The sequence below is a fragment of the Coregonus clupeaformis genome, chromosome 1, assembly GCF_020615455.1.
Source record: "Coregonus clupeaformis isolate EN_2021a chromosome 1, ASM2061545v1, whole genome shotgun sequence".
Taxonomy (NCBI): domain Eukaryota; kingdom Metazoa; phylum Chordata; class Actinopteri; order Salmoniformes; family Salmonidae; genus Coregonus; species Coregonus clupeaformis.
In genome coordinates this window covers 23,435,655-23,455,730 of record NC_059192.1, presented here as the reverse complement: position 1 = coordinate 23,455,730, position 20,076 = coordinate 23,435,655, and the positions used below count along the sequence as shown (strand labels likewise).

At 42.5% G+C, this 20,076-nt stretch overlaps 3 protein-coding genes across 3 annotated transcripts; 1 reads left to right on the top strand and 2 right to left on the bottom strand.

Annotated features, from left to right (window-relative positions):
• Nucleotides 1-970: 970 nt before the first annotated feature.
• Nucleotides 971-3,143, bottom strand: LOC121548993 (putative protein PTGES3L). The gene is made up of 7 exons (XM_041860787.1): nucleotides 2,977-3,143; nucleotides 2,649-2,762; nucleotides 2,325-2,391; nucleotides 2,058-2,159; nucleotides 1,663-1,752; nucleotides 1,507-1,569; nucleotides 971-1,362 (listed from the first exon to the last, which is right to left on the bottom strand). Exons 1-7 carry the CDS (start codon nucleotides 3,015-3,017, stop codon nucleotides 1,354-1,356), a joined length of 486 nt encoding a protein of 161 aa, XP_041716721.1. The 5' UTR covers nucleotides 3,018-3,143; the 3' UTR covers nucleotides 971-1,353.
• A 3,734-nt stretch (nucleotides 3,144-6,877) lies between these two features.
• LOC121548867 (alanyl-tRNA editing protein Aarsd1) lies at nucleotides 6,878-17,042 on the top strand. Its single transcript, XM_041860532.2, has 12 exons — nucleotides 6,878-7,028; nucleotides 10,004-10,132; nucleotides 10,263-10,422; nucleotides 10,590-10,647; nucleotides 10,757-10,913; nucleotides 13,139-13,255; nucleotides 14,018-14,148; nucleotides 14,295-14,361; nucleotides 14,451-14,542; nucleotides 14,890-14,944; nucleotides 15,120-15,214; nucleotides 15,498-17,042. The coding sequence occupies exons 1-12, from the start codon at nucleotides 6,990-6,992 to the stop codon at nucleotides 15,622-15,624; spliced, it is 1,227 nt and encodes a 408-aa protein (XP_041716466.1). The 5' UTR covers nucleotides 6,878-6,989; the 3' UTR covers nucleotides 15,625-17,042.
• Nucleotides 17,039-19,911, bottom strand: LOC121548937 (glucose-6-phosphatase catalytic subunit 1). Its single transcript, XM_041860654.2, has 5 exons — nucleotides 19,603-19,911; nucleotides 19,218-19,327; nucleotides 18,898-19,009; nucleotides 18,212-18,327; nucleotides 17,039-18,123 (listed from the first exon to the last, which is right to left on the bottom strand). Exons 1-5 carry the CDS (start codon nucleotides 19,830-19,832, stop codon nucleotides 17,618-17,620), a joined length of 1,074 nt encoding a protein of 357 aa, XP_041716588.1. The 5' UTR covers nucleotides 19,833-19,911; the 3' UTR covers nucleotides 17,039-17,617.
• Between the last annotated feature and the right edge of the window lie 165 nt (nucleotides 19,912-20,076).

Below are 20,076 nucleotides of genomic sequence, written 5' to 3'. Positions count from 1 at the left end.
TTGTAACTTATCTACAGAAAAAAACGTTGTTTTGAGCAACAACAAAAAATAATCAGTAGTAGCAGTATGCAAAGGTTTATACTGCACAGCTTTTATCCAGAAGGTTTGCCTTTCAAATGTAGATTTCATTGATTAAGTCAATTAATTAATGTACTGTTTGGCCTATAGGGTGTCTGTTACATTTCAAGCTTCAATAAACTAGATTATTACATAACAGTTAAGTATAAACAAGACTTCAGTTCAGAGGCATCATGCCCATAGGGGGCACAGGGGCACATGCCCTCTCAGATCTGCCCTGTTTGTAGCCCCTTTTCTGCAGTCGAATGACCAAAGCGCCCTCTAGTGGCCACATGGGTGGAATGTTATTAATATTTTTCAGAATTTCATAATTAATAAACAAATAAAAAAAATTAAACACCGAAAATCTGGTGTTTCTATGTCAAAGCATTTTGTTATATTTCAGTCTTCTGTGATGTATATAAAGTGTAATATTGAGGTGTATACTTTTGTTTCAAAGTAGATTTGTTTAAGACTACCAAGAAACACTCTGTGTGACCCTGATTTAGCCCACGGCAGTAAGAGGTAAAACATTTATAAATAAACAATTATTTTATAATTATTATTTTATTATAATTATTTTACTAGCCACTTAGCAATTTTATGAAGTTCGTTTTTAGCTAGCCCAGATAGGTTCCCAATCTCCCAACCTCATAACTAGCTACCAAGAAGCCATTTCAGGCTATAAATCAAGTGTCTAGCTTGTCTAACTATCTTAGCTGGCCTGCCTGCTGGCAAAGTTGGTAGACTAGAAAAGCAAGCAATAACTAAATATACTGAATAAGACACATTCCTTTCAATCTTTTACCCAGATTTTAGCAGAGATGCAGAGAAGCATATTTCGTTTCTTTAAAACAATAACCACCAGTCAGGAGGATACAGACAGCTCAAGAGGTATGCCTAGATATGCAGAAAATTTGACATAGTTTGACATTTAATTAAACATAATGATTATGGCTCTAGATTGCAGGAAAACGCTGTTTCAGATGTTTGAAAAATGCACAATTCTCCAACTTATGGCCATCACCCCCCAGGCATCCTCATGTACTTTGTGCCCCCTCAGATTTTTGGGGTGCATGACGCCCATGCTTCAGTTGATTTAATAAATAACACATTCAATAGAAACATTTAAATAACACAGAAAACATCACCAGTGAAAACACATTTAGAAATTCACAGCATTCATTCGCATCACATTCATAGCAAACCATCATTGCGAAATACACCAAATCCATCAACATGGCTTTGATGAGTCAATCCACGTCCAACGCAGAGAAAGGCTCTATTCAGAAATGTTCAATCACTCTGTGAAAAGATCAAATTATTTTTATCAACTCGCTTTACTTGCTGACAAAGACAAGTGAGAGGTAGGCTAATAAATATGCCCCTAATAATGACTGTTGGAAAAAGCTTTTAGGTGAGTTCGAGGTAGATTCTTGCTGTACTAACCAGATCATCAAGATCATCCATCGCAGGTGGCCCTCCTTTCTTGTTCCCTATATCCTGAATCATCTAAAATGGAAAACCATGAATTAAAGCCACACTCTGTAAGATGTGCAAACCTTCAAACATAGACATAAGCCCATTTGGCAGAGTTACACTTACATCCACATATTGTTCGTACTCCGCCATTCCCTCATCCTCTTCGTTCGCCCAGTCTCTCCAGTTTTCGAAGTCTACACCCATCCAATTAGGCTACAAGGGACAGAATAATGACGGTAGAGAGAGAGAACATGTTGATAGACATTCTATCAGGTAGACTCCGTAATATGACGGCATTATAGCATAGCATGGTGACTTTCTGTTTTCAGAAGTAAACAATAACATAATTTAAATCAGCCAAGACTATTGGCTCTTTCCAGTGTGAGCATGCCCCAAGGGAGGGCACAAATCCTTTATGATGATGTCATATTGCTGAGTCTACCTTTAACACATGAAGCATTAGTCCACCCTTACATTGCTCTTAACTATTCTCAGCGGAAGACCAAATGTTCCAGTACCTTGAGATTGGCATCTTTCTGAAGACGAGGCCATGCAACATTTTCTTTAACCTTCCTGATCAAGATGTGGATACTGCGATCATAGACTTTCACTTGGGAGTCCTGTTAGAGAAATACACAATGATGTACCTCAGTATCCATAATGCTCTGTAACTTGTATCCGGTTTTTAATACATTACTGTGCTGAATATTGAAGCATACTGTTTTCTATGTTAGTTGTGAGAAGCTAATTAACTTTGATATGAAAAAGAAAATGTTGATACTTACGAATTTCATTACTTTGTCGTAAAAGTAAATGTGATTGTACATGTTGTTGTCATCAACGTCTTTGCAACTGTCATAGACACAAATCCACAGAGACATACAATGTCATTAAACGTAGGCTATAACGCAACATTTTGCAATAATAACATATACTATTTGTAAGAGCAATCATTATAGAGTGATAACACAGGCCTGTTTATGAAATCATACACATGCACATTCACACATTCACACACTCACACACACACACACACTATTTAGACACTATTTAGACTAACACAACTTGCTAGATCACACACTTTAGGGTTACAAATTGATCAAACTCACCTTAAAACTATATAAGTATCCTGAATATCAACCTCAACATCCTTGGGGTTTTGCACCATGAAGTTAATGACGACATATTTCTTCTTGTCATACCATAGAGTCTGTGCTCCTTGACTATTGTTAGAAACAGAGAAAACATCATGAAAATCTTGTTATATTGCATTTGTTAACAGACTAATCACTAAATACCATTTTATGATATGCCCAATTTACACGGGATCTACCAACTGACTAAAAGCACATGGGGTAAGAGACCTGGAAACTTCTACAGTGCTAGTGTCTAAACCTAGTCTGTCAAATTAGAAAACTGCTTCTTAGCAATACATACCACTCCTCTGGTCTGGGAAGGTTTTTTGGTAACATGGCCATCTTGTTGGTTCTTTGTTGATTCTATGGAGAGAATATGCTCCTGGACGTTTATGGTTCTTTTGAGGTTGACTGAGAGAGCAAGTAGCCTACTCAGAATAGTTAGCAGTCTATCTGTTAGGACCTGCACTATTTTTAGATCAGCTGGTATCAGCTGCTAGGGGTACATATCCCCCCTCCCCTTCCCTATCCCTATAGGTTGTAGTAGAACTCTCTGGAAAGAAGGGGAATTTTCGGTTTTCACTCCAGGACCACCCCACCTTCTGTGAACTCAAGAGGATGGGGGAGGGAGTTGAAAAGCTTGCCAGAAGACAGACAGAAACTGATAGCTGCCTCATTTCTTAATGGCAGATTAATTTTATTGCCATTTTTAAATAGGGTTGAAGATCTTATTGTCAATATGCTTATTATTGGTCAGAATTGGAATACAAATAGACAAATAGAAGTCACACACCAGAGGCCTACAACATTTGGGACATTGTTACATATTCATGGATACTTGTATTTTGAATTTCAGTGCATTTCCATAAGTTGTCTCAATAAATCCAGGCTCTGTCGTAGCCGGCCGCGACCGGGAGACCCATGGGGCGGCGCACAATTGGCCCAGCGTCGTCCAAGGTAGGGGAGGGAATGGCCGGCAGGGATGTAGCTCAGTTGGTAGAGCATGGCGTTTGCAATGCCAGGGTTGTGGGTTCAATTCCCAAAGGGGGGCCAGTATGAAAAATAAAAATAAATAAATGTATGCACTCACTAACTGTAAGTCGCTCTGGATAAGAGCGTCTGCTAAATGACTAAAATGTAAATGTAAATGCAAGAACCCATTCTCATGGGAAAAGTCTGTTTGGCAGCTTTTATTTTGAATGCAGAAGTTGAAAATCAGAAATACTACAGTTGCTAGCTTAGCTGGTCATGGCTAGAAGGGATCCAGTTTTTGTCAAAATAACGTCAGATTTGACTTTTCGTAGCAGATTAGAAGAATTTAAACAGCAGGTTATGAGAATTAACGTATCAGGTTAGGAGAATTAGGTTAAGGTCAGGAAAAGGGTTAGGGTTATCTAAAATGCAAAAAAAATTAACACTTTCTGTTAATTTGACAAAAGTTGGAACCCTTCTAGCCATGACCTAGCTAGCTAGCTAGCTACTGGGGTGCGTTCAGTTCGCTTGAACGTTTGCTACGTTGCGGAACGGCTTGTACTGAACGACACGTTTCCCCAAAACGTTCTTGTACATTCTTTTGAACAGACTTTGAGGTACATTTGCTCCGTTCCTTGGGTGTGCCGGGGAGTGGCTTGAAGCAATGACTGACGTATTTAAAGGGCAGAGGTGCATTTTGAAGCCACAACCCAACCCCTCTCAGTTTTTCAACTGGTCGTTCAGTACAGCACCGTTTCCGTTCAATTGAATGTTATATTACATTTTTATGTGTTGCACGCAGCACTATTTCTTGCTGCAAAAATAACGAGAAGGAGGTAGTTGCATTCCAATATGGCGACTGGAGTATGGGCGAGTGGGTGTGTCAAAAGGAAAGTAGTGGGCGCGTGGAAAGGAGTGGGTGTGCGAAAGGAAATTAGTGGGCTTGTGAGAAGGGTGCAATTGCTACCCGCAATTCGGGGCGTTCCTGCATGTGGGCATTCCTGCATCTGCAGGAACCCCTCTTTATACTTATATTGGTCAATTTATAAATTAGGACAAGCGGGAGGTGGGGACGCTCCAGTACAGTAGGGGGCGTTAATGGACAATAACGTTGGATGCCAGCCGCCAATAATCCCCACAGATGAAGGGGGGGTCACAACGGTAGCTAGTTAGCCATACACCGGTAGACAGTGTCCTTTGCCCCCCAACTGTCGGTAACGGGGGCAACACTGTGTGCTAGCTAACTAGCAAGCTAGCACACAGTATCACTAACTAGCAAGCTAGCTAGTTAGCTAGCTAGCATGAGTGAGGCAGGGGCGAACGGTAGACTGTATTCTTCGCTCCCACCTTTCATGCACTGTTTTCCTGCAGTTTTGTTACTGACAGTGAGGGCAGGCGGGAGCGAAGGACACCGTCTACCGGTGTCGCTCTTGCTAGCTAGCAAGGAGGTCTCCGTTAGGCAGGGGCGAAAAAACTCTGATAATACTTTTATTTCCCTTTTGACCCACATTCAAAAGTGTCACACAAGCATGAAGATGTCGTGATCGAGGGGAGGGGGGGCTGCGGTTGTACACTATTGGGGCTTGTGGAAAGGATGGGTGTCGAAAGCACTCTGCTGGTTAAACGGTTTTGATTGAGCTGTATATTATTTATTCAGTTTCTTACCACGCAACTACCTTGAGCTAACTTCCCACGAGAGTTTGGACTTTTGTTTTTGTAATTGTACATTTTCTGTTGTAAAACTGACGGTTGTTTATTTTTGATTAAAAGTATTGATGATGGGTGTACTGTTGCTTCATGAGTTTTATGCATGTGTTTACTGTGACTGTCACCCTGATATTGGCTACTAGGTAGCTACTTCCCGCCATTGTCGGACAGTGGTACTTGTCAAGTGGGAGCTGTTGCTGTTCATGACCTTCCCATTGAGTAGTAGACTGTCTGTATGTATCAAGGTGATATCTAAATGGTTATCGATACTAGTTATTTATATTGGCGGCTGGCATCCAACGTTATTGTCCATTAACGCCCCTTACTGTACTGGAGCGTCCCCGCCTCCCGCTTGTCCTAATTTATAAATTAAACTGACCCGCTCTGCACCGGGCTATTGTACATTTACATTTTAGTAATTTAGCAGACGCTCTTATCCAGAGCAACTTACAGTTAGTGAATGCATACATTTTTTTTATACTGGCCCCCCTTGGGAAACTAACCCACATCCCTGCCGGCCAAACCCTCCCCTACCTTGGACGACGCTGGACCAATTGTGCGCCGCCCATGGGTTTCCCGGTTGCGATAGAGCCTGGACTCAAACCAGGATCTCTAGTGGCACAGCTAGCACTGCGATGCAGTGCCTTAGACCACTGCGCCACTCTGGAGTCACTCGGGGGCTATGACCAGGCTAATCAATAATGGAGCGCTGATGTTACACCCATCGCTGTTGATCAACCCACTGAAGTTACACCCATCGCTGGTGGTGCACCCACTTCTTTTGTAACGCCCACTTTCAGACACTCCAAGTACGCATAATTGGAGTGAGGTACAACACCAGTGCACTGGTCGCAGGCTTATTGACTCGTGGGGTAGCCCAATCAGCCACACAAAACGGTCTTGAGTGGCAACAAATCTGCCCAATTAACTGATTCGCTTTCCATACATACACTCCTTTCGACACCATCACTCACCAATGATAGAGATACTTTTGAGGTGAGGAGATGAGAAACTCCCTTATAATCGAATTAAGGCCCATTGTGTACGTTGACCATGGGCCGCGCGGTGCATTCTGGTATATTTTGGGACAAGGAGAGCTGTCCTTCAAGGAGTCAATTGGGCGCTAGCTCAAAAACCCAATATTAGCATGCATTACACATGTTTTTACAAATATTTTCCGAGATGTAAGATAACTAACTTGTTATCTGTAACATCGTATAGCTTTGGAATCGTGACATTATGTACTTTCGAGGAAAATAGTCCGGTTTCTCGACTCATACCCTGACTTTGAGACGGGATTGGGTGACGATTCTTTTAGGAACGTGAACGCTTTTGTCGGCAGTCTGCTGGGTGGGCGTTATATGGTCCTTCATTCATTGCCTATTGAGATTCCCATCTCCTCCTTTCTCTAATATCTCTGCTCATTCTCCAGTCGCCATATTGGGCTGCAACTACCCATACTTGAGCCATTCATTGCCTATTGAGATTCCCATCTCCTCCTTTCTCTAATATCTCTGCTCATACTCCAGTCGCCATATTGGGCTGCAACTACCCATACTTGAGTGAATTCAGCCAGTTCTGGCTAGTGAGCTGCTCCATAGTGTACCTTGGATGTATTACATTATATTTATTTAAATGGCGTTTCAGTGTCAAAGGGACTGTTACATGCAAGAGGTATGAGGGAGAGAGAGTAACATATTTGTTTACCTTGTGCTTTTTTAAAAGAGAAAGCACGGTCAGGAGCTTGCTAGCTGAAAGGATCCGAGCCGACATTACATAGCCTAACGTTACAGCTAGCATGAGCTAGCTAGCTAACGTTCTTACAGTAACTTGTACTATTTTTGTGTGTAGCCTACTTTAGTTAGATAGTAGTTGACAGGCAGAGTGAAATATTGTTTACACGATGTCTAGTCTTCCAATGCCATGATAAAATGTCAATCAAAAAGCACGTTAGTCACGTGAATTCGCGGACGAGTAGGTTAAACCAACACTTCCCTCCGTATTATTGGCCGACGTGCAATCATTGGAAAACAAATTGGACGATCTACGATTAAGACTATCCTACCAACGGGACATTAAAAACGGTAATATCTTAAGTTTCACCGAGACGTGGCTAAACGAAGACACGGATAAGATGGAGCTGGCTGTCTTCTCTGTGTGTCAGCAGGACAGAGCAGCTATGTCTGATAAGAAGAGGGGCTGGGGTGTGTGTCTATCAATAACTGCTTGTGCAAGATGTCTAATATTAAAGAAGTCTCGCACTATTGCTCACCAGAGGTAGAATACCTCATTAAAAGCTGTAGACCACACTATCTACCAAGAGGGTTCTCATCTATATTATTCGTAGCTCTATTTACCACCACAAACCGATGCTGACACTAAGACCACACTCAACAATCCGTTTTACCTCATTTCTACCAGCATGTCACATGTGTAACCAGAGGAAAAAAACACTAGACCACCTTTACCCCACACACAGAGACGCATACAAAGCTCTCCCTCGCCCTCCATTTGGCAAATCTGACCAGGAAGTAAAGCAGGAAGCACCAGTGACTCGCTCAATATGAAAGTGGTCAGATGAAGCGGATGCTACGCTACAGGACTGTTTTGCTAGCACAGACTGGAATATGTTCCGTGATTCATCCAATGGCATTGAGGAGTATACCACCTCAGTCACCGGCTTCATCAATAAGTGCATCGATGACGACGTCCCCACAGTGACCGTATGTACATTTCCCAACCAGAAGCCATGGATTACAGGCAACATCCGCATAAGCTAAAGGCTAGAGCTGCCGCTTTCAAGGAGCGGGACACTAATCCGGACACTTATAAGAAATCCCGCTATGCCCTCAGACAAACCATCAAACAGGCAAAGCGTCAATACAGGACTAAGATTGAATCCTACTACACCGGCTCTAATGCAATGCTCGTCGGATGTGGCATGGCTTGAAAAATATTACGGACTACAAAGGGAAGCCCAGCCGCAAGCTGCCCAGTGACGCAAGCCTACCAGACGAGCTAAATGCCTTGTATGCTTGCTTCGAGGCAAGCAATACTGAAGCATGCATGAGAGCACCAGCTGTTCCGGACGACTGTGTGATCACGCTCTCCGTAGCAGATGTGAGCAAGACCTTTAAACAGGTCAACATTCACAAAGCAGCGGGGCCAGACAGATTACCAGGACGTGTATTCAAAGCGTGCGTAGACCAACTGGCAAATGTCTTCACTGACATTTTCAACCTCTCCCTGACCGAGTCTGTAATACCTACACGTTTCTAACAGACCACCATAGTCCATGCGCCCAAGAAAACAAAGGTAACCGTGTGGTTACCAGGAAAACAACCTCTCCCTCAATGTGAGCAAGACAAAGGAGCTGATCGTGGACTATAGGAAAAGGAGGGCCGAACAGGCCCCCATTAACATCGACAGGGCTGAAGTGGAGCGGGTTGAGAGTTTCAAGTTCCTTGGTGTCCACATCACCAACAAACTATCATGGTCCAAACACACCAACATGGTCGTGAAGAGGGCCCGACAACACCTTTTTTCCCTCAGGAGACTGAAAAGATTTGGCATGGGTCCCCAGATCCTCAAAAAGTTCTACAGCTGCACCATCGGTTGCATCACTGCCTTGTATGGTAACTGCTCGGCATCTGACTGTAAGGTGCTACTGAGGGTAGTGCGTACAGCCCAGTACATCACTGGGGCCAAGCTTCCTGATGTCCAGGACCAATATACTAGGAGGTGTCAGAGGAAGGCCCAAAAATGGTCAAAGACTCCAGTCACCCAAGTCATAGACTGTTCTCTCTGCTACTGCGCGGTACCGGAGTGCCAAGTCTAGGTCCAAGAGGCTTCTAAACAGCTTCTACCCCCAAGCCATAAGACTGCTGAGCAATTAATGAAATGGCCACCCAGACTATTTACATTGAACCGTTCATCCCCACCCCCACCCCCCCACCCTATTTTTGTACGTTATTTTATTTAGTAAATATTTTCTTTACTCTATTTCTAGAACTGCATTGTTAGTTAAGGGCTTGTAAGTAAGCACTTCACGGTAAGGTCTGCACCTGTTGTATTCGGCGCATGTGACAAATACAATTTCATTTGATTTGAAATCAAGCTAGCTAACAGCTAGCCATAGACCAGACTTAACTGACATGGGTCTGCTTGCGTTTATGATCCCAAGGCACATGCTCATTCAATGGCATGTTGTCATTAGTGATTGCACATTGGCAATGAAATAAAGATTATGCCAGATTTGTCATTGACAACTTTCTGTAAGCAGTAGCCTAATAGTGGTTAGCTAGATGTGTGCATTTGCTCAGTTTTTCTGCTTCATGAAATTGAATGTAGTCCTGTTTTGTAGCCCGAACAGCCGCAAGTAGTTGCTGTTTCATTCTTAGTTGTCTTTTGATGTATGAAACAGCTAGCTACTACCAAAGATACTGATAACTAAACCAAGATATCTGTGCTACCAAATATACCGGTAACAAGCTTGTTCTGTCTGTGCTACTACCAGCTGTTGTTCGGGCTAAATGTGTTTCCAAATGGCGGAGTCATTGACTGAGTACATTTTCCTTGGCATAAATTAGGTGTTTTCAACTGACTGTCATCAAAATGTTGATGATGGCTAATTGTCTTTCTCTCCGCAGTTTGTCACCTCAGTGGTGGCCTGCTCACCAGGTGAAATGAAACAAGAAATCAATGGGAAGAAAGAAACCGTTAAAGGCTTCAATGTCAAGCTCCAAGACACCATATTGTTTCCTGAGGGAGGTGGTCAGGTAAATACAGGAAGGCCAGAATGTTCACTGAACTACCCCTCTCTTTCTGGTGACATTAGGATGTGGTCAGTGTTGTGGTGTGCTGTAAGTGGTAGAACGCAGGCTAACACCTAGTATCTTCCATCTCCAGCCAGATGACCACGGACTGATTGGAGATGTGCCGGTGCTGCGGGTGACGAGGCAGGGAGCTGAGGCTGTGCACTTTGTGAGTTCAGCCCTTAAAGTGGGCCAGGAGGTGCAGCTGAAGGTGGACTGGGAGCGCAGGTTTGACCATATGCAGCAACACTCAGGTAAGAGCACGGACAAGCTTTACCGTATGTGCAGTGCAGAACTGTACAATTCAGCTTCTCAGAAACAATTACATGTATTTATGGAGTATGATTAAGCGGTACATTCAGTGTAGCCTACTTGAAGGTACAGTTGCATAAATCCTGACTTGTTTTTACTTGGTCCTTAGGGCAACATCTAATCACAGCTATTGCAGATTCCATGTTTGGGTACAAGACCACATCCTGGTAAGCATGCAGAAAGCACATTGATTTCAGTGCCTGCGCTTGTACAAAAAAAATAATGCATTGGTTACAATTTTTGCATCGATCTTTCTCATTCATTGGCATGTTCCAGGGAGTTGGGGCGTCAGCGCAGCACCATAGAGCTGGACACTCCCTCCATGAAACCTGCCCAGATGGAGGCCCTCGAGGCAGCAGTCAATGAGAAGATTCGTGCTCATGTCCCAGTCGCTGTTCAGGTCCTCTCCTTAGACGACCCTGCATTGGAAAAGGTGGGCATCATTCATCTCGAGTAAACACAAAAAAATGCACCAGAGAAAAGATTGTCAGTATAATACAATACAGGTGGCTATGTCACTATGCACTATTTCTCCATATTTCACTTCACTTCATAACATTGGGACTATAAGGTTCTGTCTAACATTTTGGTAAAAATGAGTTATTTGCATAGAATTGCTTTATAGGTGGTCCTTTACATGTGAGATACTTTTGTATATATAGAACACCCCTTCAAATGAGTGGATTCTGCTATTTCAGCCACACCTGTTGCTGACAGGTAAAAATCGAGCACACAGCCGTGCAATCTCCATAGACAAACATTGCCAGTAGCATGGGCTTAATGAAGAGCTCAGTGGCTTTCAACGTGGCACAGTCATAGGATGCCACCTTTCTAACAAGTCAGTTCGTCGAATTTCTGCCCTGCTAGAGCTGCCCTGGTCAACTGTAAGTGCTGGGTTTGGCGGATCCCAGGAGAACGCTACCTGCCCCAATGCATAGTGCCAACTGTAAAGTTTGGTGGAGGAGGAATAATGTTTTTCATAGTTCGGGCTAGGCCCCTTAGTATCAGTGAAGGGAAATCTTAACGCTACAGCATACAATGACATTCTAGACAATTCTGTGCTTCCAACATTGTGGCAACAGTTTGGGCAAGGCCCTTTCCTGTTTCAGAATGACAATGCCCCCGTGCACAAGGTGAGGTCCATACTGAAATGGTTTGTTGAGATCGGTGTGGAAGAACTTGACTAGCCTGCACAGAGCCCTGACCTCAACCCCATTGAACACCTTTAGGATGAATTGGAACGCCGACTGCGATCCATGCCTAATTGCCCAACATCAAGTCCCCGCAGCAATGTTCCAACATCTAGTGGAAAGTCTTCCCAGAAGAGTGAAGGCTGTTATAGCAGCAAAAGGGGGACCAACTCCATATTAATGAGATGTTCAACAAGCAGGTATCCACATACTTTTGGTCATGTAGTATATGTCAGATTTGTGGAAACATTTATGATGAAGAAAAAGAACCATCTGAAAATTCTATCTGCACAAACACCTTTTAACTTTGTGCTATAAGGTTCTATCTGCAATCCAATCACACAATGCTGGGTTGTCAATCAAAAGTAATGAAAGGTGATATACTTATTGAGTCATTAAAGACAACGACATCACAAAACAGTTCTAAGATCTGGGACTTGAAAAATACTCAAAATACAGTACATTTTGCAGAACCTTATAGTCCCAAGTCCTTGATTATTCATATCATAGGTTCTGGTCCTCTTTTTCTATTACTAAGATTGGCCATAACGTAAGCTCTTTATGGTAAAAACAAATAAATACAGGTGCCTTAAGAGCATGTTTAAGGCCCTTGGGAGAGGCATTGCTGTTTTTGTCTTGTTCTATATCAATACGAAAACCTCCATGGAAGGGGTATTTCACTAAAATTACAAACTTACCACATTTTATTTATAACTAGCAAGTATAGTTTACTTACTTTGGGTGCCAGAGACCAGAAAAATATATCAGTTTACTCATCCAGAGCTAAGCTTTAGCAATGTTGCTAGTTATCCATAGGACATTTACATTTTAGTCATTTAGCAGACGCGCTTATCTAGAGCGACTTACATGAGCAATTAGGGTTAAGTGCCTTGCTCAAGGGCACATCGACAGATTTTTCACCTAGTCGGCTCGGGGATTAGAACCAGCAACCTTTCGGTTACTGGCACAACGCTTAACCACTAAGCTACCTGGCGTGTATTTGTCATTTTAGGGAACCATCGCTTCAACAAATGTGTGTGATTAGAAAGAAGGAAAGTTGTTCTCATTATTGAATCATTAAATGTCTGTACTTTTCTATTGAAATTGAAATAATTTTAACATTCTGTGCCACATAGAACCTTATGGCTGAACCCAGATTGACATTTCAGAGCTGCGATTGCACCACCCTAAAAAAAAAAATGTTGTATTTTTATACTCTGCACTTTAGGTAACTTTAAGGTGAGGACCTTAATGGGTTATGAAAGAAGAATTCACTGCAAAACAGTTCTGATATCTGGGATGTGAAAACTTTGATGCTCAATATCTCAGAACTATGCTTTGCGCAGATAGAACCTTATCGTTTCGAGTCTTGCCAAAGCTGTATTGACTTGCCTTGTGATGTATTAACCCATGAGCTGTGTGTAATGACTACTGTATATTTTAACTCGTCGTGTTGTATATCTACTAGGTGAGGAGTCGTGGTCTCCCGGACGACGCAGCGGGGCCTATCCGGATCATCGACATCGAGGGCGTTGATGCCAACATGTGCTGTGGGACCCACGTGTCCAACCTCAGTCACTTACAGGTGGAACCTTACACAACTCTCAAACACGGTCAACTTTACAGTATGATGTTATGTTTATGTCCTAACCACACCGCCTCCCCTACTTTGCTGATGGGTTTGTCGTGGAAATTCTACTTTAACAATGAGGAGAGACAAGGGCAATCACCAATCAGGATATTAACTTTATTAATAAGGGAGCAGGTCACACTATACACAAATGAATAGAGTGAGTGCTCTGCAATAATGAGGCTGGTTGACCCAACACGCAGAGAGCTCTGACATACAGAGGTCTTATATAGTAGACCTATAAATTCTTAGTCATGGCTGGTTCCACCACAACTGTCTCAATGTGTCGAACCAACCGATATCTACCAGAAGAGGTGGACAAATATTCTGTCCTCTGTGTTCTCTTGCGAGTACTAAGAACTGTTTGTTCTTAGAATAGAGGATAAGGAGAGACTTCGTTCGGAACAGAGATACCTTGTATCCGAACATGCACGTTTCAGAGTACAGAGGGTGGGGGTAAGAACACGAGATGTGCACAGCCGTGGTGGATTAGGTATAGAGTTATGTTAAAACAGCAACTTACACAACCAGAGTAACAGGATTGTACACACATATCATTTATATTAACCTTAAAGTAATGCTAATACACATTTTGTCTCTCACAGGTTTAATATGTGGTACTATGTAGCTCACCTCTTATTTTTTATGTGGCTTAATATGGCTTTATGGATGTAATGCTTCTCTCACTTTTGACAGATTGAATCTGATGTGTTTTAGGTCATAAAACTCCTGGGGACTGAGAAAGGAAAAAAGAACAAAACCAATCTGTTATTCCTAGTGGGCAACCGGGTCCTGAAGTATGCTGAGAAAAGCTACAGCACAGAACGCTCACTGGTGTCCCTCCTCAAGTGAGTTCCGTAAAGCAATGCTGAATGTAGCAAGAACCTAATATGCTGTAAATTATATATGTATATAAATTATATATAGTGATTTAAAATGCTATACATGTTAAGAAATAAATGTCTCAAACACTTGATTTGACTGTGTTTGACAGAACGGGACCAGATGATCATGTTGATGCAGTGGACAAGATCCAGAAGACTGTTAAGGGGCTACAGAAAGTGAGCTACGGAAAACCTTCTGTTGCTCTGAATTTCCCTTATTCTGTCTTCAATTTAATCATTAACCAAACTCTGTTTTTATTTGACAGAGTAACCTGGGCTTACTGAGAGACATGGCTGTTCTAATTGGCCAGAACTTCAAGAGCAACCCAGAGAGAGGCAACTTCTTCACCTTACACAAGTGAGGGTCTCGCCACACAGAGGGCGGCAGGTAGCCTAGCAGTTAGAGCATTGGGCCAGTAACTGAAAGGTCGCTGGTTCGAATACCCGAGCCAACCAAGTGAAACATCTACCGATGTGCCCTTGAGCAAGGCATTTAACAATAATTTGCTTCAGGGGTGCCGTACTTCTATGGCTGACCCTGTAAAACATTTCACTGCACCTATCTGGTGTATGTAACAATAAAAACATATTATTTTTCTTTACTCCTATTTTTGATGGACAGATGATATGACTGGGCTGGTAATCTGTCATTGAAAACTTTCATCAGTTTATTAAAATAGTCAAGATAATTTTTTCTCTGTTTAGGAAAGAGGGTGACAATGAGTTCATGAGCATAATAGCCAATGAAATAGGCACTGAGGTAAGATTATTACTCTTTTTTTATGTTCAGTGTCTAATATTCTTTAGTGAAATGCATCTACGGTATACTGTAAGTAGCATTGTACCATGACTGATTACATTGGAAATTGAGAGTTGTTCTGGTGTGTTCTGAATACCTAATAAACCCTATCCCTCCTGTTTCTTTTGTCTCGTAGGAGACGTTGGTGTTCCTGACTGTTGGAGAGGAGAAGGGACCAGGGCTGTTCCTGCTGGCAGGACCCAGTGGGAAAGTGTCTGAACTGGGACCACGGTAAGAACTGAAGGGACTCTGCATTTGGAAATCCATTTGATTGGCGCCTGTTCAGGAGCTTGGATGTTTTGAGGTTCGACTTATGTAAAGTGAGTTCTTGCAGTGAATTAGTAACCAAGCCAGGTGGCACACTTTTGCAACAACAACAAAAAAGATCATGGGAAATTTGCAGAAAAAACTAGGCAATGTCCCTAACTATTTCAGTATTTCAAAACCGATTTCAAACTCAAACAAACGCTTTGTCTGAAATGTATAACAACTTGGTGCTGTGTCTGTATTGCAGAGTGCTGGAGATGCTCCAGGGCAAAGGGGCTGGGAAGAACGGGCGCTTCCAGGGCAAAGTCAACAGCATGGCACGCCGAGGGGAAGTGGAGACCCTAATACAGGAACACTGCAAGAACGAGCAGTAATGGATGACTGGAGTGTATGAACACCTTCCTAATATTGAGTTGCTTTGTCATTATGGGGTATTTTGTGTAGATTGATGAGGGGGAAAAAACCAATTTAATCCATTTAGAACAGCCTAAATTAAACATGTCTGCTACCCTTCATCTACACTGATTTGAAGTGGATTTAACAGGTGACATCAATAAGGGATCATAGCTTTCATCTAGATTCACCTGGTCAGTCTGTCATGGAAAGAGCAGGTGTTCCTAATGTTTTGTACACTCAGTGTACATTTGTTACTTTTTTGGCTATATCGTATAAATTCATGAAAACAAAAATAAGCTTTTTGGGCTTAATTTAAGGTTAGGCATTAGGGTTAGCAGTGTGGTTAAGGTTAAAATCAGGTTTTATGACTGGCTGTGCCAGCTAGTGACCACTGCAGAGCTGCCTCCAGGACAATATTAATTTCAATAAAAGTCAACCTGTGCTTTGCTAAGTAATGATACTTCTGACCTCAGTGATGACCACAGTGTACAGTTTAAATCAAGGAACTGTATATATTCTTATGAATATAGGAGTACTAGATATATTCATGAATATAAGAAGGGAAAATGTGAAAGTTAACATTTTGGACTAAGGAAGCACACCCATGTAATTAATGATTAACATTGCATTCATTTTTAAGTTAACTTTTATTCATTTTGAATGTGATTGAAGATATCCTTTGAAATTGTATTTGTCCTGTGCTTATCAGTGTCTTTGATTCTTTAGTGTATTTTCACCTTCAGTAAATCAAAGGAAAGTATATATTGAATTAATTATGTTTGGACAGTCATTTTCATTTGGTCTGCAGATGCATTACCAAAAGAAAACCTTGGCAGTCATATTGATGGTTCAGCCAAGGCTGTCAGTTCTACGTATTTGCAGGGTGTGACGGCTGTGTGACGTGGACCTGTGTAATCAGTGAGCGTGAGGCCAAATTCCAGGGCTCCATATACAGATGTAGGATCTTAATTTGATCACCCTGTGCAGGAAATGCAAACTTATAGTGTATTTGAGCTTTACAAAGGCTTCTAAACCTTGCAATTTCCACTTTGAAATAGCTGACTTGATTTGCCCTAACAAAAAATGTATCAACCCCTACAAACGTCCTTTAATTATAATCCACATAATTCACATTTCCTGTTGCTGAAGGATCTGTAGGGTTGATGACCGATGGTTTGGCTCATGTCACTGATATTGTGAGCTGCTGATTTTGGGTTTTGAAAACCATATGATTGTCATTTTACCACTGCTGCATTTTGTGGACTTGCTGATAGTTTATCAGTCATTTGCGTCGTTAATGATAGGAAACAATTAAACTGAATGTAGAATGTGTCTGGACTGATACCTAACAGTATGGTTAGTAGTGTTAAATAAATAGCACATGGTCAGTGATGTATTTTAAAGATTTTTATTATAAATATCTGACAGAATTTCCAAAAATATTTTAAACAGGAAAAACACAGTTACAAAACAAATATTAACATAGTAATATATAACATTCTTAGAACACACTTTAAAGCAGGCCACTAAAGTCCCTGAGAGAGCTTTTGGGCTCATATTCTCCTGGACTTGAGTTTGCTTTATCTTGTTTCAAAATGAGGTTTAGTCAAAGCAACTGCAAGGAAACATTCACTTTCTGGACTCCTGAGTTCGCAATGAACTACATTTTAAATTAGAATTGTTGATACAGTTAAACCACAGGGTCTTAAGTGCCTCTGAGTAATATGCTAGATAGTTCTTTCATTTCAGTGTCCACACAATGCATACATAGGAAAATAAGACATTTACAGTGAGTGACTGGATGAACGTGTGTATGGTAGACAAAGACCACAATGGATTGTTGACCTCTTCGGCTATTTGGGAAGAAAGTCAATGTATGGAATGATTAAGGTTTGAAGCACCTGTGAACACTGTTCAATTCTGGAGTGAGCTCCGTATACATGAGTCTATGTGTGTCAGCCGTCAACGACCTCACAGATCCTTCTTGCTCTGTACGCTGCTCAAAGCTCCAGACACGCAGTAGGGGATGATGCTCACGGTTGCCAGGGGGACAGTGGCGCTCTTACAGAAAGACAGCAGGTAGAAGAGGGCGGCGGTGTGTGTAGGGGGCTTGAAGGAGTCAAAGAGGTGCAGCAGGAGCAGCGAGGTAACGATACATCCCACCCTGTAGGGGGTGCTGCTGTTCTTCTTGCTCTCAGTGTAGAGGGGTGAATGCACGCCCAGGCCCAGGCCAAACAGGGTGCCCATGTTGCGCAGGAGGCTGGCGAAGGGAGTGGAGTCCATGTGGACCCACTCAGGCCTCACACACCACTTCTGGGCTTTCTCCAGGGTCCACAGCAGGTCTACGCCCAGAGCTTTCAGCAGCACGTAGAAGCCCACAGCGAAGGAGAGCAGGAAGACGGTGGTGTAGAAGTACTTCTTCAGACTGGCTCCGTAGATCCACTGCACTCTGGAGAAGACCTCAGCCACCATGATACCTGGAAATCAAATAACGTCATATTAGCATTGTGTAGTTGAACAATCTGCACATAGTTATGAGGGTTGTTATAAGGGCTTTATACTGACCTGTGATGACTCCACAGATGACTTGGTGGGGGAAGTGGGCAGCAATGAAGACTCTGGAGAGACAGACACACACCTGGACTGCCCAGAAGAATGTCCACAGAGTGCCCCGCAGATACCTGCCCAGACAAGGGGGAGAGGGAGAGGAACCGTCAGCAAATACGTCTTTAGGCGTTTTGAAATCTGTCTGGCTGCTAAAATAGTGTCCAAGAAACCTTGAATAGCCTCCTGTAGCTCAGTTGGTAGAGCATGGCGCTTGCAATGCCAAGGTTGTGGGTTCGATTCCCACGGGGGGCCAGTATGAAAAATGTATGCACTCACTAACTGTAAGTCGCTCTGGATAAGAGCGTCTGCTAAATGACTAAAATTTAAAATGTAATACCACTAAACGTGTGTGACACTTCAGGTGAGTAGGCTTCTACTACTGCACATGTAATCATTTTAATAGACTGTTGCTTTCTTCATCAATTTCCCTTATCAATTGGGATATGGTTTTACAACAAAACAACTCAAATGCAATCTTTGGCACATCCCCTTCCCTTCGACAACTAAAGTTAGTTTTAATGGTAAATCATCAACTGCAGTGCTGCACAGAGAAAATGGATAAGCACTGAATGAAAAATGATTTTAAAAAAAGAATAAGATAATTGAGGACAAGAGAAGGAGGGGTTGAATGATCTGGAACTTACAGGCCCTTGGTGGAAGATCTCGTCTTCTTCTTGGTCAGTGTGATGGTTAGGATGGAGGTGACCAGAGTATAGTAGACGCCTGCGGCTCCCATAGCGTGGCCAGAGGGACTGCCTACCAGAGAAACGCATACTTCAGTCTATGGTCATAGCGCTTTATTCAAGTAAAATGAAACACAATACACTACATTATTGTAAACCATGAATATTATCATCATCACAAAAATGATAAAGCGTTGGCTATATTCACTGAATCATAGCATATATTTCATATTATTAGGCACTATTGAAAAAGTAAATGGAAGTAAAGTGATGCTTCTTACCTGGGCCAGTCTCACAGGTCATGGGGTATTGTTCAATGTGAGGTGCAGTGGTATTGCTGTAGTAAGGTGTTTCATGGACCCACCAATACGGCCTCTCGCCAAACAGAATCCTGGAAGGAAAGCACAAGCCACTTAGACTAATGCAGGGAATTTAATTATCGCATTTAATTTGATTAAATTGACAGGGACAGTGCACACACACACACACACACACACCTACATTTCAATGTGTCCAGATGTAGCCGAAGAGACACATTTGATCAAGTTCTAAATTGGTATCCCAGTAAGCATTTATTTGAAAGGTACCTATATAATGACTTCATAACACACTCATAAACCATACATAACACATTCATAAGCAGTACATAAGCTCAGCTGGACTCACCACTTGAAGACCAGGTTGAGCCAGTCTCCGATCACTGCCACCCAGATGAGTTTGATACCCACCGACTCCCGCAAGTGGAACCAGAGGGGGAAGAAGATGAAGAAGGTGTTCCTGAGATCAGCAGCCCAGGACACCCACAGGAACAAACCCTGGGCATCCTTATAGTTGGTCTGGAGGTAATTAGTGGCGCTCACCCCATAGCCCTGAAAGGCATCCATGACCGCCTCCATTTTCGAACTGTCCCTAGAGAACTGTCAGTCTAGGAAGCCAATGTGAGATGTGGTGCAGAAGGAGAGAACTGTAGCTATGTAAGAGTCTGCCGGTTGTTTTTATACCAGAGGGACCCACCACCCAAAGGCATGCACAGCCTGATCTTTGAACCTTGCACATGTGTAATAAAGCACAACAGGACAGAGGAGTTTGGGAGGGTTGTACAGTACTGAAGGGAGAGACCATACAAACAAGTACAAAGGA

Coding starts and splice junctions, on each gene's coding strand:
- LOC121548993 (XM_041860787.1), bottom strand. CDS start 3,017: ATGGCCATGTTACCAAAAAACCTTCCCAGACCAGAGGAGTG. Junction 2,392..2,648: donor GATACTTATATAGTTTTAAG/GTGAGTTTGATC, acceptor TGTCTATGACAG/TTGCAAAGACGTTGATGACA. Junction 2,160..2,324: donor ACGACAAAGTAATGAAATTC/GTAAGTATCAAC, acceptor TTTCTCTAACAG/GACTCCCAAGTGAAAGTCTA.
- LOC121548867 (XM_041860532.2), top strand. CDS start 6,990: ATGGCGTTTCAGTGTCAAAGGGACTGTTACATGCAAGAG. Junction 10,133..10,262: donor TTCCTGAGGGAGGTGGTCAG/GTAAATACAGGA, acceptor TTCCATCTCCAG/CCAGATGACCACGGACTGAT. Junction 10,423..10,589: donor CCATATGCAGCAACACTCAG/GTAAGAGCACGG, acceptor CTTGGTCCTTAG/GGCAACATCTAATCACAGCT.
- LOC121548937 (XM_041860654.2), bottom strand. CDS start 19,832: ATGGAGGCGGTCATGGATGCCTTTCAGGGCTATGGGGTGAGCGCCACT. Junction 18,328..18,897: donor AGATCTTCCACCAAGGGCCT/GTAAGTTCCAGA, acceptor TTGTCTGGGCAG/GTATCTGCGGGGCACTCTGT. Junction 18,124..18,211: donor CATCTGTGGAGTCATCACAG/GTCAGTATAAAG, acceptor TTTGATTTCCAG/GTATCATGGTGGCTGAGGTC.